We start from the raw sequence: 15795 nt of genomic DNA on the forward strand, positions 1-15795 counted from the left end.
TTCCGTGTTCACCTCCAACCCATGTTGTCGACAGAAGTGCCCAAAACCATCCACAATCCTCTGGATCCCCATAGGGGATTTGGAAAGAAGGAGGGTATCATCGGCAAACATTATTGCCGGAACCCTCCTTCCTGCCAAAACCGGGGCGTCATTGTCCCCAACAGCGTCAAGATGTTGAATGACGCTGTTAATGTACAGACAGAACAGTGTCGGAGCCAGAACACAGCCCTGTCTGACACCTCGGCGGACCGGGAATTTACCCGAGGGCTTACCATCCCTCCCACACCTCACTACCGCAAAGTTGTTCTCATGCAGCCTAATGATGATTCTAAGGAGGTGGGGGGGAACTCCTAGCTTCTGCAGAACCTCCCATAACTTCCCCCTCGGGACCAGGTCGAAGGCTGACCTCAGGTCCACGAAGACCATGTACAGTCGACCTCCCTCTAGCGTGACCGTCTTCCAATACAGGAGAAGGAGGCGAAAAATTTGGTCCATGGTCGACGTGTTCTTCCTGAAGCCAGCCTGAAGAGGGCTCATGATGTCATTGTCCTCGACCCAGTCTAGGAGATGGTCCAAGATGAGGCGCGCAAAGAGCTTTTGGGGCACATCTATCAGGCTTATAGGCCTGTAATTAGAAGGGAGCAGAGTAGAACCCCTCTTATGGATGGGTACAATCTCTGCCCCCAACCACGACCCAGGGATCGCCATACCTCCAAGAATGGCATTGAAAAGAATGAGAAGGTATGGGCCCCAGATGTCCGGGTGGTGCCTAAATAGATCCCCGGGTAACCTATCCAGGCCTGGCGCCTTCCCCACTGCTAAGCGTTCTAGGGCAAGCTCCACTTCCCCCAGGATAGTTCCATCCAAGCTCCTGAGTACCCAAGGGCAGTTGCAGCTCTGTGGCCGGGCAGGAACTAGTATCTTGGTAAAGAGCCCCAAAGTGGGCCTCCCAGACCGCGGGGGCTATATTAGGCTCGATCGCTTTACTGAGTTCCCCTGACCCATTGTTTACTAGGGCCCAGAATTTCCGGGAGTCCCTGACCTTGAGGGCATCATAAAGATCCTGCCAATGATTCCAGTCCCACTCGGTCCTTGCAGCCGCCAGCACTGATTTATGGTGCTTCCTGAGGTCACATACTTTGGCCTTGTCTGACCCCTCTTTTATTGCTGCAATGAGCTCAGATTTTGCTGCCCTGCAATCTTGGGTGTACCAGGAGGGAACAACGGTCCTTTTCTTTCGGATTGGGACCTCCGGATGGAATACCTCGGCCAAGTCCCTCACTAAATCCTGGTGAATGTTTCCCAGTTTCTCGTAGTAATCTGGGGTTCTTGGTTCATTCAGGAGAGCATCCACCTCCAAAAAGCTGGGGAGTGCCAGCTCATATAATTTCTTGATGGACTCTTCCGAGCTCACCAGCTTTCCCCACTTGACCCGGCGCCTGTTTGTGGTCAGGGACAAACCCCCAGATCATCCCCTTGGCCAACTGGGGATGGGTCCGTCATGGGCAGAGGGCACAAGATATTTAGGCAAAGGGCATTGTGGTCGCTGTCTGACCTCTTAATTACCCTAAAGTCAAACACTTTGGGCCAAAGTGTAATGTCCACCATGATATAATCTAGCCTCGACTCATGGCCCCTCCTATTGAAAGTGCACACTGAGGGGGTATCGGAAGGAGTACGACCATTACACGCCCTCAGTGCGCAATTCAGGGTAAGGGACATGAGTTGTAATGCTAGAGGGGACCAGGCTTTAGGGTGAGGAGAAGATGAGGGTGGAACCCCCCAGTGGTCATCCTCGGCCGTAAGGACACCATCCAGTAGGCCTTCCAGGGGTTCAAAGTGGCAATTGAAGTCTCCTCCAAGCACCACCTTGAGGTCACCCGGAAGTTGGCCCAAGAAGGAGGCCAGATCATTTAGGGTAGGTGATTCGTTTGGCGAGGCCACTGGACGCGAGTAAACGTTGACAATGGCCCACGAAGTTTTATCAGGCCAAGTGAGCCGCACACACTGGATGTCCTGCGAACACGTGTGAACTTGCTCCGCCTGGCACCCAGTGTGACTCGCAATCCAGATTGCCAAGCCACCAGATGGCCTCCCCCTCCCAGCCCATTTGGCAGGGATTTCGAATACTTCAAACCCTCTCCTGGACTGAGCGGCCCTCGCCCAAGTCTCCTGAAAGAGGAGTATGTCACATCCACCTACCAGGCAATCCCATTCAGGAGAGCCTTCCTTGTTCCCGATTCCTGCCACATTCCAGGAGAGGATTCTCAATCCTGGATCAAGTGGCAGGATACCCTGAGCTCCAGTAGTAGGTTGCGGGGTGACCATAGGTGAACCAGCGTCTAGGGAACCAATTCCGCAGACAGCGATGGCGGTAGGGCCGGCCCACTCCACTGCCCCTGTTTGCAGAGTATGGGCAGACCCGATGTCAAATGGGGGACCCAGTTGGCACAGATTGTCGTCCGTGTCAGCCCCTCGCTCATTAGCGGTGTGCAGCCGGGTTGGTTCCAACGTGGGGACCACACCCGATCCCACACAACTTTGCACATCCACCACCATCTTCCCAGGACCAGACAGGATTGACCTGGTTTGTGGTCAATCAACCTGGTCCAAACAGGAAAACCTGTTATGATGTATGAAGTTTGCCTGGACAGTTGGTAGGGAGTGCCTTGGTCTGTAGCGGGAGCCATCTACAGCAAAGCCCACCCTAGTCCACCCCTTCTCACTCCCTCCCACCGTGTTGGTACCACTAGGATAGAAATAAGAGAGGGGTACAAGTTCTATTTTGGACTTATCAGGCCTTACAAGCCAGTTGCAGATATAATTTGCAACGTGTGGGCTCCTAAAACTTAGGACGATGCAATCCCCTGACCTGTTCTTTGTAGTAGGGCCAATCCATGGGATCCTCCTTACCATCAGAACCTCACCCTTCAAATTTGGAGGCAGCGGTCTATTAATGCTGAGCCAGCTTATAACCTTATTGCGTAGGGAGTCTTGAGACTCCCTAACACCACCAGTTAGCTCAGGAACTCCCACCATGATTGCCGTATATGGAACAGCTTCTGGGGGCAGGTTGACCACCCTGCGTCTGTCAGGGGGGGGGGCAAGACCATCGCTCGGGGCATTTATAGGACCCACTGTCGCCCTTGACTGCGGCGCGAGTTGCGGCGCAGGGGGTAACTTAGATCTCCTGGGGGCCGGGACAGGGGGCCTAGGTGCTGGAGGTAGCAGGGTGCGCGTCTGGGAAATAGACGCACCATTTGCACTAGGCAATACCCTACTGGAAACCTGGGGCAATGTGGAAGGAAGTGAGCTATTCCCAGGTGGTTCCCCGGTAGCTATAGGAGCGTTTGTAGCTATACCAGTGCTTTTCCTAGTATGGTTATTTTCCCAGGACTGGAGTAGATTCTCTATAGCCTCTAATCTAACTGAGATGGGGCTTAGCAGATTCTTAATAATAGCTGTGAGCGAATTAATTACTAAATCTGAACTATTGGATGATACCCCACCAAAGATAAATGGACCCGCCGCCACTGGTGATAACACAGGAGCTGGCGAGGCCACAAGATCCGACCCAGACCCAGATAGAAGAAGCTCTGGGGAGACCGAAATATCTGTACTTTCTTCGAGGGATGATTCAGATGCAACAATTCTTGCCCTTTTTACCCTCTTTATTTCAGCAGGCCTTTTCCTTTTTAGAGGCTGTACCACCCCGCTATCTACAGGATCTGGTAACAGGACCGCTTGGCCCGCTTCCAGCGTGTTTGGACCCATGTTGTCCAGAACAGCAGAATGGTCAGAAATCCCCGGTGGCCGTGAGGAATCCTGATCCTTCTGCGTTACAGGAGTTCTTAACTGTCGAAGCACCGACTCAATAGTCTGGTCAATGCTGTCCAGTAATGACATATGGGTAGCGTCCAAAGTGATGGGTGTACTAACATCATTTGAGGCAGATTCCCCAAGGTCCAAAAACACACTTTCAGGACCCATCTCAAGGTGAGAGTCCATGGATGAATGACACTTACTGATTTGGGAGCTCGCCTTGGGGAAGAATTTTTCCAAGGTACTTGCGCCTTGTTGTACAGACTTACTCCTTAGGGCTCTGGACGCCATACTGGGGTAAATGATGGGGCAATTTAGCGGGAGCGTTAGAGGGGGGGCCCGGTCCGGTCTCTCCCGGCCTCTAACGGCCTAGAACGGCCCGCTCTTTGCCCGGTCTTCGCCCCGGTGACCGCCCCGCGCGCGTCCCGCTGCGCGCGTGAGGAGGTCCTCCTAAGTATGACAGTGGGGCGTGGCACTGGGAGGGGGCGCGAGGCGCGGCGGGAAGAGGAACCAGCTGGCGCTGCCAGATGGACTGCTGGTCCTCGCAGTCCCGCTCGCCTCCGCCTCTCACCTCCGCTGCGGCCGAACTTGCAGTAGGTAATTCCCCAGATAGGCGTTGGCTCCCAACCACACCTGTGGCGAGCAGAGACGGAAAACAGAACAAACTCCTCACTCGAGCGGCACCCGCGAAGCGGGGGCCGCGAGGAGTTAAGAACACTTCCAGGCAGGGGGGCGTGGCACTGGGAGGGGGCGCGAGGCGCGGCGGGAAGAGGAACCAGCTGGCGCTGCCAGATGGACTGCTGGTCCTCGCAGTCCCGCTCGCCTCCGCCTCTCACCTCCGCTGCGGCCGAACTTGCAGTAGGTAATTCCCCAAATAGGCGTTGGCTCCCAACCACACCTGTGGCGAGCAGAGACGGAAAACAGAACAAACTCCTCACTCGAGCGGCTCCCGCGAAGCGGGGGCCGCGAGGAGTTAAGAACACTTCCAGGCAGGGGGGGCGTGGCACTGGGAGGGGGCGCGAGGCGCGGCGGGAAGAGGAACCAGCTGGCGCTGCCAGATGGACTGCTGGTCCTCGCAGTCCCGCTCGCCTCTGCCTCTCACCTCCGCTGCGGCCGAACTTGCAGTAGGTAATTCCCCAGATAGGCGTTGGCTCCCAACCACACCTGTGGCGAGCAGAGACGGAAAACAGAACAAACTCCTCACTCGAGCGGCACCCGCGAAGCGGGGGCCGCGAGGAGTTAAGAACACTTCCAGGCAGGGGGGCGTGGCACTGGGAGGGGGCGCGAGGCGCGGCGGGAAGAGGAACCAGCTGGCGCTGCCAGATGGACTGCTGGTCCTCGCAGTCCCGCTCGCCTCCGCCTCTCACCTCCGCTGCGGCCGAACTTGCAGTAGGTAATTCCCCAGATAGGCGTTGGCTCCCAACCACACCTGTGGCGAGCAGAGACGGAAAACAGAACAAACTCCTCACTCGAGCGGCTAAACACTCTGGTCGTGGCCGACAAAAAGGCACTAGGCTGGCTGAGATGAAATACTACTGCTGGAATAACCAGATTTTTTATGACTTCCTAAAGGTCAGAAGGTCCTGTGTCAGTCTAAGTGACGGAGGGAGACTATTCCAGAAGTGCGCTGCATGCACCTGAAAGGAGCGAACACCTATTCGTCAGCAGGTATTCAGGGAGACGCAAGCACATAAAATTGACACAGTTCAGCCTAGAAGTAACTAGTGCCTGGACCACAATTTTTCTGAGTGCTACTGACAGCAGAGGAATGAATTGCTTGAGCATCAACACCCACTAACTCCTTTTCCCCTCCAATTTCACCATTCTCTTACTCCCTCTCTCCCCATCACTTCTACCACTTTCTCTCACCCCCTCACCTGGATTGGAGACTTGCGCGTCTGTACACCCAAGGAGGTAAGTGCTCAAGGCAGGGCCGTGACAGAGTGACCCCAGCTGCCCCCAGGAGCTGTATGTGAGCACTTGCACTACAGGAGTTGCGACCCCTGACGAGTGCAGTGAGAACTCCCTTAAGTGAACAACAAGTACAGTACAGTGTGATCTGAGATCTTGCAAGAAGGGACCACCACAGACACGAGCACCATTACAGCTCCATAACTGGCACAGCCATTCCAGAAGGAAAGGGGGGTTAACTACAGACCCGAGAGAGAAGTGAGAGCCTGAGGATCAAGCACTATTCAGCCTTCTGTCCTATTGCACAACTGTCCTACTGCACATTCAGTGCGACAGCACAATACCCCCTTACTTTCAAAAGTCAAGGAGAGACTTAGTCCTCATTGGCTAATTACCCTTATGGACCACCCCCACCCAACCCCCAGAGTATAACTAGGTGCATCTTTCTGCCCCCTCTATTTTGTATGTACAGTTCTGAGCTGTGTGTTTGTTATAAAAGCGCTTTTCAGTTTTTAAGTATTTAACTTTTTTATGGGTTAGAGTTCTTGGTTTCTTGGTAAGCCTCAGACTGCTCGACTTCCCTCCTCTGAGAGTCAAGGGGTGAGGGGTTCACTTGGAGCTCAGTTTTGGACCCCACAGTAAGGTAAAACCCCAGGACACCAGTGGTAACAGGCTCTCTTTTTAGGTTTTGCCTAGCCAATGCGTACGAAGTACGTATGCGCTAGGAAAAACTTAATGATATCTGTGTGTGGGGACTGGACCGTCCCCACTCTCGCATTGGCTAGCTCCATAAATGGAGGCTAGCCATTGGGAGAAGGCTCTGTCCGTCAATCTCGGACCAGATTCGGGGGCGTTCCCGAGAATTTTTGGCTTTTGGCTACGTCACGCTACGTCAGCCGAAAGCCGGGAACGCCCCCGAATCTGGTCCGGCATTGCCGGCACCCGGAAGAAGTCCAGGTGAGTGCTTGCTTTTTTTTTTTTTGCCCGTTCCCACCCCCTCTTCCGCTCTCCGTGTCTCCGGACCCCGTTCCCGCCCCCCTACAGCTGCCTCGCTCTCCGTGTCTCTTGCCCCGTTCCCGCCCCCCTCCCGCTGGTGCCCGTGCGGTTTTTTATGCATGTTCGGCTCGTCTTCCGGCCCCGTTCCCGGGGGCATTAATGCAATAGAAATGCAACTTGTTTGTTTAATGTAACGCACACGTCCTAACTTTGCGGACACCCACAAACATCCAGCAAATCTCAGCCCACACTCTGGTAAGCAGCTAAATTACTCCCAGGTCAATCAGGAACAGGCGCTCTCCCCCCGGGTGCCAGGCTGCCCCCCCTGAGCCCCCCCATCCTCTCGCGCAGGATCTCCGCCACCGTTCAGTAGGTTCCGCGCGGCGTTAGTACCGCCGGCCATCATGGCTCCGGTGTTAGTGAAGGCAGACTAAAGGATAAACACTGCCGCCTGACAGGGCATAATTTGTAACGAAAGAAGTGCCGGTGCCCAGGCCGTGGCACTGCGCGCTCTCCCCCCGGGTGCCAGGCTGCCCCCCCTCGGCCCCCCCATCCTCTCGCGCAGGATCTCCGCCACCGTTCAGCAGGTTCTGCGCGGCGTTAGTACCGCCGGCCGTCATAGCTCCGGTGTTAGTGAAGGCAGACTAAAGGATAAATACTGCCGCCTGACAGGGCTTAATTTGTAACGAAAGAAGTGCTGGTGCCCAAAGTGTTCTTGAGGGGCAGGCCGTTCTCGATCTCGTATTGATTCAGTTCCTTGCCTCATTCACTCACTAGCATACTCTCCTTGCCGTTTTAATTCACTTTGGCACGTTCATTTTCATCCTTGCTTTCCTCCTTTGGCACCGTTTCTCCCTCTCTTCCTCCTCCTTTCCTATGTTGATGCTTTTCTCTACTTTAAAAAACATATATTTTCTTTCTCTTTTGTGTCAATGTACGATAATAAAAGAAATAAGTCTCAGTCCCCGTAAATGAGCCGCCCGGCTCAAACTAAGCACTGATTCCAGCAGGTTCTAATGGTGAAGTGCCTTGGTGGCAAAACGCTCCTCTGGAGTTGTAAATCTGCTTGCCCGTTTGACCAGATTGTGTGATCCTGGGCATCCAGTCTCAACTTAAAGTGCCCCAGCTCTGTTCTCTTCCCACGCCAGCTCTTAGCTAAGCCTCAGTATCAACATCTAAAGAAATCAACATAGAGGACTGTTGATGAGCAGTGCCCGCGTCAAACTGTAAGTGGAGACACAAGACGCGACTGGAAAGTCTTGCTGAAAAAATAGAGAATTTTCACAGTTCTACCCCTGCAGAAGCCCTCACACATGTTCATACTTATATCCTGAGTGCGACTGCTTTGACAACTTATTTCTGAGCCCCCCAACGTCTCCCCTCCCACATCATAATCGGTCCTCGACAGATGGTACCTGGTACCGATTGTGAAAAAACACCTATGCAGCCTCAGCACCATCTGGACTTGCCATCCTTTGGGTCAGGCATCATTAGGTTTCAGGCCAGCCAATGGGAATGCAGCTGCCCTCCAAAGGGGTCATTCAAGTGCCAGCCAGGAAGTAAATTGAACCACTGTTGATATGGTTGGAGGCTGGAAGGGAGCAAGTGGAGGCGGATGATGTACTTTGAGCAGGTGGAGTGGTGTTTACATATGTGACTGTGTTTCTACTTGGCGTTTATCAAACCAGCGAGTGCATTCTGGGTGCTGTAGTCATGGTTTAGTTTAGTTGGAACAGCTATCTTTGAAACAATTATATGCCGAAGGAAAATGCTATTGGAAAACGTGTGTCCTTGGCGACTGCCATCTGGTAACCTCAGGGAAGAGTGGCTCATCAGTGTCCGTTCTCTCTATGTTCTTTCTTTGCTTTTTAGTATTTGTAATCGATACATGGATTTCCTAACGTATGTATGTTGCTTTTTATTAATGTTAATCGGAGGAACCTGAGTAAGTAATGTAGATGCTGCAGAAATCATTGTGCACCCCAGGATCGAAAGCTGATAATATTTAAATACTCTAATTCTGACATCTCCGCCCAAGATTTGAGAATGATGGCCTTCGGGATGCTTTGAATGGCATGAAGGAAATGAAGCAAGTGGGGATCCGTGTCACCTCATACTGTGTTCATGCCACTAAGAGCTTGTGAGGGACTAGTTTCAGATACCCAATCTAGTCACTTTTTATGTATTTAAATATAACGTTCCTTACTTGTGTGGTATATTCAAAATATGTCCAGTGAGTTTTCATCCAACTAATTTGCATGTCCAGATGCTCTTCTGTCGCTTCTTTGATTACCTTGTCCCGCCTGCATGCCCAGTCTAAACATCAGATTGCCAAAATTCTACAATAACTTCCACGTCACATTCTGCATTTGTCAATTGAGTGGTCTTTAAGGCGTTCAGAGATTACAGATTTGCTAGTCCACCTCAATCAAATTTGAATCCAATAGTTGACTTTCCATTTTTTTTTATTTTATTTATTTATTGCAAGCAGGTCAGGATAGGTTCGTGCCGTCCACCCCTCCAGCCACCTACGAATGCACCGTGAATAATCGTGTTTGTGTATACACTTTTGAGCGTACGAATACATGTGTGTACATATGTGTGTATGTACTATGTGTATGCGCCTGTGTGTTTGTGCGCGTGTCTGTGCGGGTTTCTTCATGTGTGTACGTCTGTCTGCGCATTGTGTGGCTGAGTGAATGTGCCTGTGCGTTTCAGCTCGTCCGTCTGCATGTCTCTCAGTCTCTCTGCATATGTGTCTACGTGTTGAGTATCAGTGTGAGAGTGTGTATTGTGTGTGTGTGTCCGCCTGAGTGTGAAAAAATGTGCGTGCAGTGGGGCGGGCACACATTGCACAAGGGCTGTCGTGACGCCGTCGTGCCCCGAGAGGAGTGCACTATCCCAGGACACATTCTGTGTGTGTGGGGCTCGCAGTGTTTGGGGGGGGGCTCGCAGTGTGTGGGGGGCTCTGTGTGGGCATGTGGGGGGGGGGCTCTGTGTGTGGGGGGCTCTGTGTGGCTGTGTGTGTGGGGGGCTCTGTGTGGGTGTGTCTGTGGAGGGCTCTGTGTGTGTGTGTGGGGGGCTCTCTGGGTGTTTGTGTGTGGCATTTGCGAGAGATTAAGCTATTGGCATTGTAAATGACAATGCCATTTATTTATGTTAAAAAACAAACATAAATAAAAATAATGTCAAGAGCAATGCCAATAGCTCTAACTTTAACAAAGGCAAAACCATTGCATTGTAAATGCTTGTTTACTGTTTGAGTTCAGTAACCCAGATCCCAGCGGCACTCCTAAAAAAAAGTTTGACAATTGCAAGTATCGTAAATTGATCTGTTTAGTATGTTGTTGCAAAATGTTTCACCTGTAATATTAATTTATCACCAGCGAACCCATTTTAACCTGTTTATTTAAATATTTATACTGAAGTAAATCAAACTACAATCTCAGAATTCATAACGATCTTAAATGAATGTCTAGGGCTTGGTGATTCATTTCTCAGTGACGTCAGCTGGCAGCCACTAGTAACAGCAGGAAGGTTTATATAAATTCTACAATACAGTGCAATCATTAGAAAGTCAGAGAAGTCCCTGCCAGGATTTTAACCAGTGACGTCTAGATTATGAGTCTTGCAGATGTGCCTCAACCTACCGAGCTACCTCATAAATAGATTTCGTGACACTAAAGCTGAAAGAGAATGCAATCAGCTCAAGTCTTACTCAAGCGACAATAATTACAACCAATACCGATGAAGCAGAGACTCGGATATTAAGAAGCAGAAACCCCTAAAGGGATGAAGAGGTGACGGGTATTACACAATATTCCTGCTCTCCCAGGAGCAGCATTTAAAACTTGTAGCAAAATCATTCTGCTTTGTTTGTTCGGTGTCAACACCTCACTCCAAGTGTCCCCATCCCTGATGTTTTGTGCCAATAGCACTCTGCATTTTGGGACATGTAGTTTGTTGCTTTCTATTGAGTAATTTGTCATCTCAGCCCCAGCATGCACTGGTGTTGTCTTGAAAGGCAGATTTGCTTCTGAGTGTCACACAGGTAGCTGCTGTTCTTAAGGTTTCATGGCAAAATAGATTCTGCTTTTAATACAGAATGGCCTTTATATACACAATAACATCTGGAAAAAATGTGTAGACTCAAGATCATTTTGCCTAATATGTCTGGGCAACATGGAAATGTTTGTGGAGTCATGAAAGCACTGCAAGAGGCTGATATTGTTGTATTCATGCTGGAATATAACATTATTGTACATTGTTCACAGTTAATGCACCATATTTTAAAATGCCGGGGTCTGCATGTCCTTACACAGTGCACATTTTGAAAATTACGATAGTGGCTTGTGCAGCAGAGCAGATGTTTCACAAGAACACAACTTATACATGACGGCCTGCAATTGTGATGGAAGATTTGCAGTTTAGGCACTGTAATGTGTACAAAATAGTTCTGCATTGTGATGTATTTCCAGTAGCTGTGTCAAGCTCACATGTTACAGAAATGCTATCCATAGAAAGAAGGTTTAAACCCTGGCAAAGAAGTATCAGCTTAATTCATATTTAAGATAAAAAGGGGAGACAAATAGATAAGCATTTAGTAGTTAATTTGTACTAGGCAAAAGCAGAACACCTGGATTCATCACAGCTTCACCGATTAACCAAATTTTGTGATCCTAGACAAATGTTTGACTTCACTGATCATTCATTTTCCTCACTATCGCATATGAAAGCACCCTCAAATCCGTATATTTAGAATATCAGCGGTATAAAAACCTTTTGCGTTTCATTTAATGTACTATACTGTTGCTTTATCTAGAAGAATCTGGGCAAGGCTGGCTTTCGAGTCAGAGGCGCAGGGTGTGGCAATCGTTTTGTTGCCCCTCCCCCCATGACCACCTTCTGCAAAGATTTCCCCACTCCCACCTTCCAACAGTGGCACTCATCTTTCCACAGTCCCTCTCTTGCATGCATTTGTTTGAAGCGCTACTCATACTGACCCCAGATTGTCAGAGCACTTTACATCACACACGTTATACAGAGGTAATTAATCTTGTGTGTAAATCAGTCGATAGGAAATGTTACACAAACCAATGAGGAATACTGTTCTTTGATCAGCATGTACATGTTCTTTGCAGCCGGCATATTAACCCTCTGCGCTACTTTATTATGAGTCAAAACTACCAATATACAAAACTTCGTTCTATCTCCAGCAGAAACATTATTCACCTGCGTTATCTTTACATTGTTATTGCTGTCTGAAACCTGCTGGACACACAAGGAAATAGCAGGTGTTAGTTATTTCTGAGCACAGCACCTCGTCCAGGTCAGGCAGCTGCAGCTGCACCGGTTGCCCTGTCCTAAAGCTGCCCTAAATCTGGGTTACATACAGGGTTCACGTGACAACTGTCTTGCGTCTGAGGTCACTAATATGAACACTGTCACCAGGGCAGGGGTAGGAATGGTTTCTAAGCTCGTTTAAAAACAAGCACTTTTAATAAGTACTTCTTAGTGCAGCGCTATAATGTAATGTCAAACGCGCATGTCAAAGAAATACTCATTTTTAGGTCGAGCCTAGAAGCGCACGCTGTATCTTCTCAAGGGACATTATTTACCCACCTCGCTCCCCATTAGCTCCTTTGTGTGTCTCTCTAAATACCCTTCCTTTCAGTGGCTGATTTTTGCGTTTTCCGTCCCTGGCGACTGACCCTGTTACATGTATCATTCCCCTCTGTATATTTTGGTACATTTTTGCACTTCTTTTTCTTTTCCTGATTCTAACTGCTTTGGGAATGAAAGCCTTGGTCATTCTCTCTTAGCCGCGCAGAAGACGGACCCTGGGCTAACTATGGAATTTGTTTGTTTTTCTACTCCTTGCAGGAGCCCCTCAATGCATCCTATTTTACATGGCAGGCACAGGGAAAAACGACAGTGGGCGATGCAATTAACATTTACTATTTATTTGCTTTTTGATTTAAAAGTGCTTACTTATTTACAAACTAACTTACTTTGTCCCAACTGTACTAGATAGTTCTATTTAAATCATGATGTTAACAAAATAGAATATAGATTTAAAACATACATTACATAAGACACTGCTTCACACTTGTTATGCTTTTCCTGCACAGATAGGGGCATTTTTTGACTACCCAGCTACACATGTGTACCTTCTCAACGCCACATTAATTAACATAAGCGAACACTTCAACAAATCCCCCGGCCCTTAACATTGCCTACAAGCTTCAGTTAAAAGAAAAACACTGCTTTTAACCCCCTACTGCTAAAGTTTTCACCCCTTCCATACCATCCGCTACTGGCCCACTGCCAGTAATCTGCATATAAAGCATAACTACCTGTGCGACTTGCATTGTCCCAGCCCTTCCAGCTTTTACATTCATAGTTATTTTATTATGGTCTGCATGCAGTTGACTAAAAGGGCAATGCGGCAAACTATAACGTGCAGCTCACTGCATGCTTATATATAAGCTTTCAGCTTTATATTTAGGAAAACCTTTGCTGACTTTACTAGGAACTGCCATTAAAGATATATAAACGTAAGAGTTACCAACAGGCCGGCAGTTTGTTTTCAATCAACAAGTTACATTTATAAACATGTAAGATTGATCCGTGGTGACATGTAGATTACATTTACCCTTATTGCCCTTTTAATAGTTTGCAGACAGAGCTGCATGGCTAACAGACCTATTGGCTATGCCAATGCTTGTTTAATTCTATAGAAACTTTATCATATGTTACATGATGTTTGGTGTATGATTCACACAGCAAACATTGTCTGCCCTTGTTTTAAATTGTAAAAGGAAAAGAGATACATAGTGGCCAGTTTCACACGAGGCTTCTGGTTGTCATGGCAACATATGGGAGGGTCATTGTGAAGAAGATACTTTGGAATGTTGGTGTTTGAAGAGACTTTAGAATGTTGGTGTTTGAATATTCTTTGGAATGATGGGGTTTAAACTGGATGACAGTTGGGTGAGTGGGGGAGCTCTGCACATCAGGGTTGGCTGACAACTATACAATTATAAATCTACATGAAAGAAACCTTCTTTTCCAGTTGCTGGAATATCCCCTCCCAAGAGACTTATCCCTAAAGGAAGCATTTTGTTATTTAAAAGCGTTGCTGCTTCTGCCTCTGGTCACATTGTTATCACTGCAGAAGGGGGTGAGAAGGATGAGGGACTGAAGCTCCCTGCAGCTCTCACACCAGCCTCAGCTCCACTCCTCCCCTAGTACAGAAGATCGGGAAGAGTGTCTCTGTGAAGACGGTCTCCGGGAAGGAATAGATAAGCTCCATGGAGTCAGCATTGTACAGGGATAGCCGCCCCCCGTTATAGTCCAGATACACCCCCAGCTTCAGGGGCATTTCACGAGGGGACAGAGGGGTCCAAGGGGAGGGAGAGCATGGTACTGACCCTTCCATCCTCGCACAGCCCAGACTCCCCCCTCAGGTGACCATGAGATGGGGTCGTTCTTCCACTTCACAGACTGTTCTGCGACCCCCACATACATCTCTCCACCCTCCCGCAGCAGCTGCACCTCCCAGTAATGTCTTCTGTAAAAGAACCCCTTGCTCCCCAGCACCCAGGGGTGCTTGTGGGATCTCTTGGGGGTCTCCTTGAATCTCTTAGGGGTGTCCTGCACGGGCTGTGCTTTGTCTGTCAGTCTCACACGTCTCTGCCCCTCAGACAGGAGGAGTTCACGATCAGCTGTATTAGGATCCAGAGTCACCATCACTGCAGAGAAGGAATTCAGAATTAGAGATTTAATGACACAAATAAAGGCTGTAATCACTGCTTCTGTTTTACATATGATTAATTTAAACCACATCTGGAAGGAGCACGCGGCGCTAAAGAGCGCGCAGCACTAGACTGCTCCCTACACTAAAGTGTGCATTCTTCTAGAGCACACACTACACCAAACAGCACATTGCACTACATACACAGGACATTCTACTACACACTGCACTGCACTACGCAGCATATTAAACACACACACTGTGCTCACTGTACTACTCACTAGACTGCACCATACAGCATACTACATTACACCACATTAGACTGAACACTGCAGCAGGTAGGGCACTGTACTGGCTACTCCACAGTGTGCTGTACTAGTCTGAACACTGTATTAGATAATACAGAGTGACAGAGTTACTAGAAGGTATACAGTACTAGCCAGTAAACTGTTTTCGATGGTACAGTACTAGGCAAAACTCTACCTTGGATGGTGCAGAGTAGGAGAGTTACTAGAAGGTATACAGTACTAGTCAGTACACGGCACTAGATGGCACAAAGTGACAGAGCTATTTTTGCTGCTGTTTTCACCGGGAAAAAGGACACGCTGCTGCTTTACAGGGCTCTGGTCCAGACGAACGCTCACCTTGCAGGCATTTCCCTTTTACCAGCTGTGGCATCATCACCCTAAGGACTACAAAGCCCAGGGTGCAACGTGGTTTCCACACCTGTTGCGGGTCCTGCTAACGAGGGAGAGGCACTGGGTCAGCTCTGCGCATAAAGCGCCGCCCCTACCCTCGCAGCGCGGGTCCCTGCATTTGCCGATTTTCTGCTGTTTTGCTGCTGTTTTCACCGGGAAAAAGGACACGCTGCTGCTTTACAGGGCTCTGGTCCAGACGAACGCTCACCTTGCAGACATTTCCCTGTTACCAGCTGTGGCATCATCACCCTAAGGACTACAAAGCCCAGGGTGCAACGTGGTTCTCCACACCTGTTGCGGGTCCTGCTAACGAGGGAGAGGCACTGGGTCAGCTCTGCGCATAAAGCGCCGCCCCTACCCTCGCAGCGCGGGTCCCTGCATTTGCCGATTTTCTGCTGTTTTGCTGCTGTTTTCACCGGGAAAAAGGACACGCTGCTGCTTTACAGGGCTCTGGTCCAGACGAACGCTCACCTTGCAGACATTTCCCTGTTACCAGCTGTGGCATCATCACCCTAAGGACTACAAAGCCCAGGGTGCAACGTGGTTCTCCACTCCTGTTGCGGGTCCTCCTAACGAGGGAGAGGCACTGGGTCAGCTCTGCGCATAAAGCGC

General features: G+C 49.5%; 1 protein-coding gene across 2 annotated transcripts in view; it reads right to left on the reverse strand.

The window, feature by feature from the left end:
* The window catches only part of LOC144754217 (E3 ubiquitin-protein ligase TRIM7-like), a 376582-nt gene that overhangs the window by 115573 nt on the left and 245214 nt on the right, over window positions 1-15795 (reverse strand). Inside the window, exon 6 of one of the 2 annotated variants that reach the window (XM_078641803.1) lies at window positions 12688-14483. The exons of the other annotated variant lie outside the window; for it this stretch is intronic. Within the exon in view, the coding sequence (XP_078497929.1) occupies window positions 14104-14483 (380 nt within the window). The 3' untranslated portion in view covers window positions 12688-14103. Of the gene's footprint in view, window positions 1-12687; window positions 14484-15795 lie in introns of those variants that run through there. 2 annotated transcript variants of the gene reach the window in all.

The sequence above is a fragment of the Lissotriton helveticus genome, chromosome 5_1, assembly GCF_964261635.1.
Source record: "Lissotriton helveticus chromosome 5_1, aLisHel1.1, whole genome shotgun sequence".
In the NCBI taxonomy this organism is placed as follows: Eukaryota; Metazoa; Chordata; class Amphibia; order Caudata; family Salamandridae; genus Lissotriton; species Lissotriton helveticus.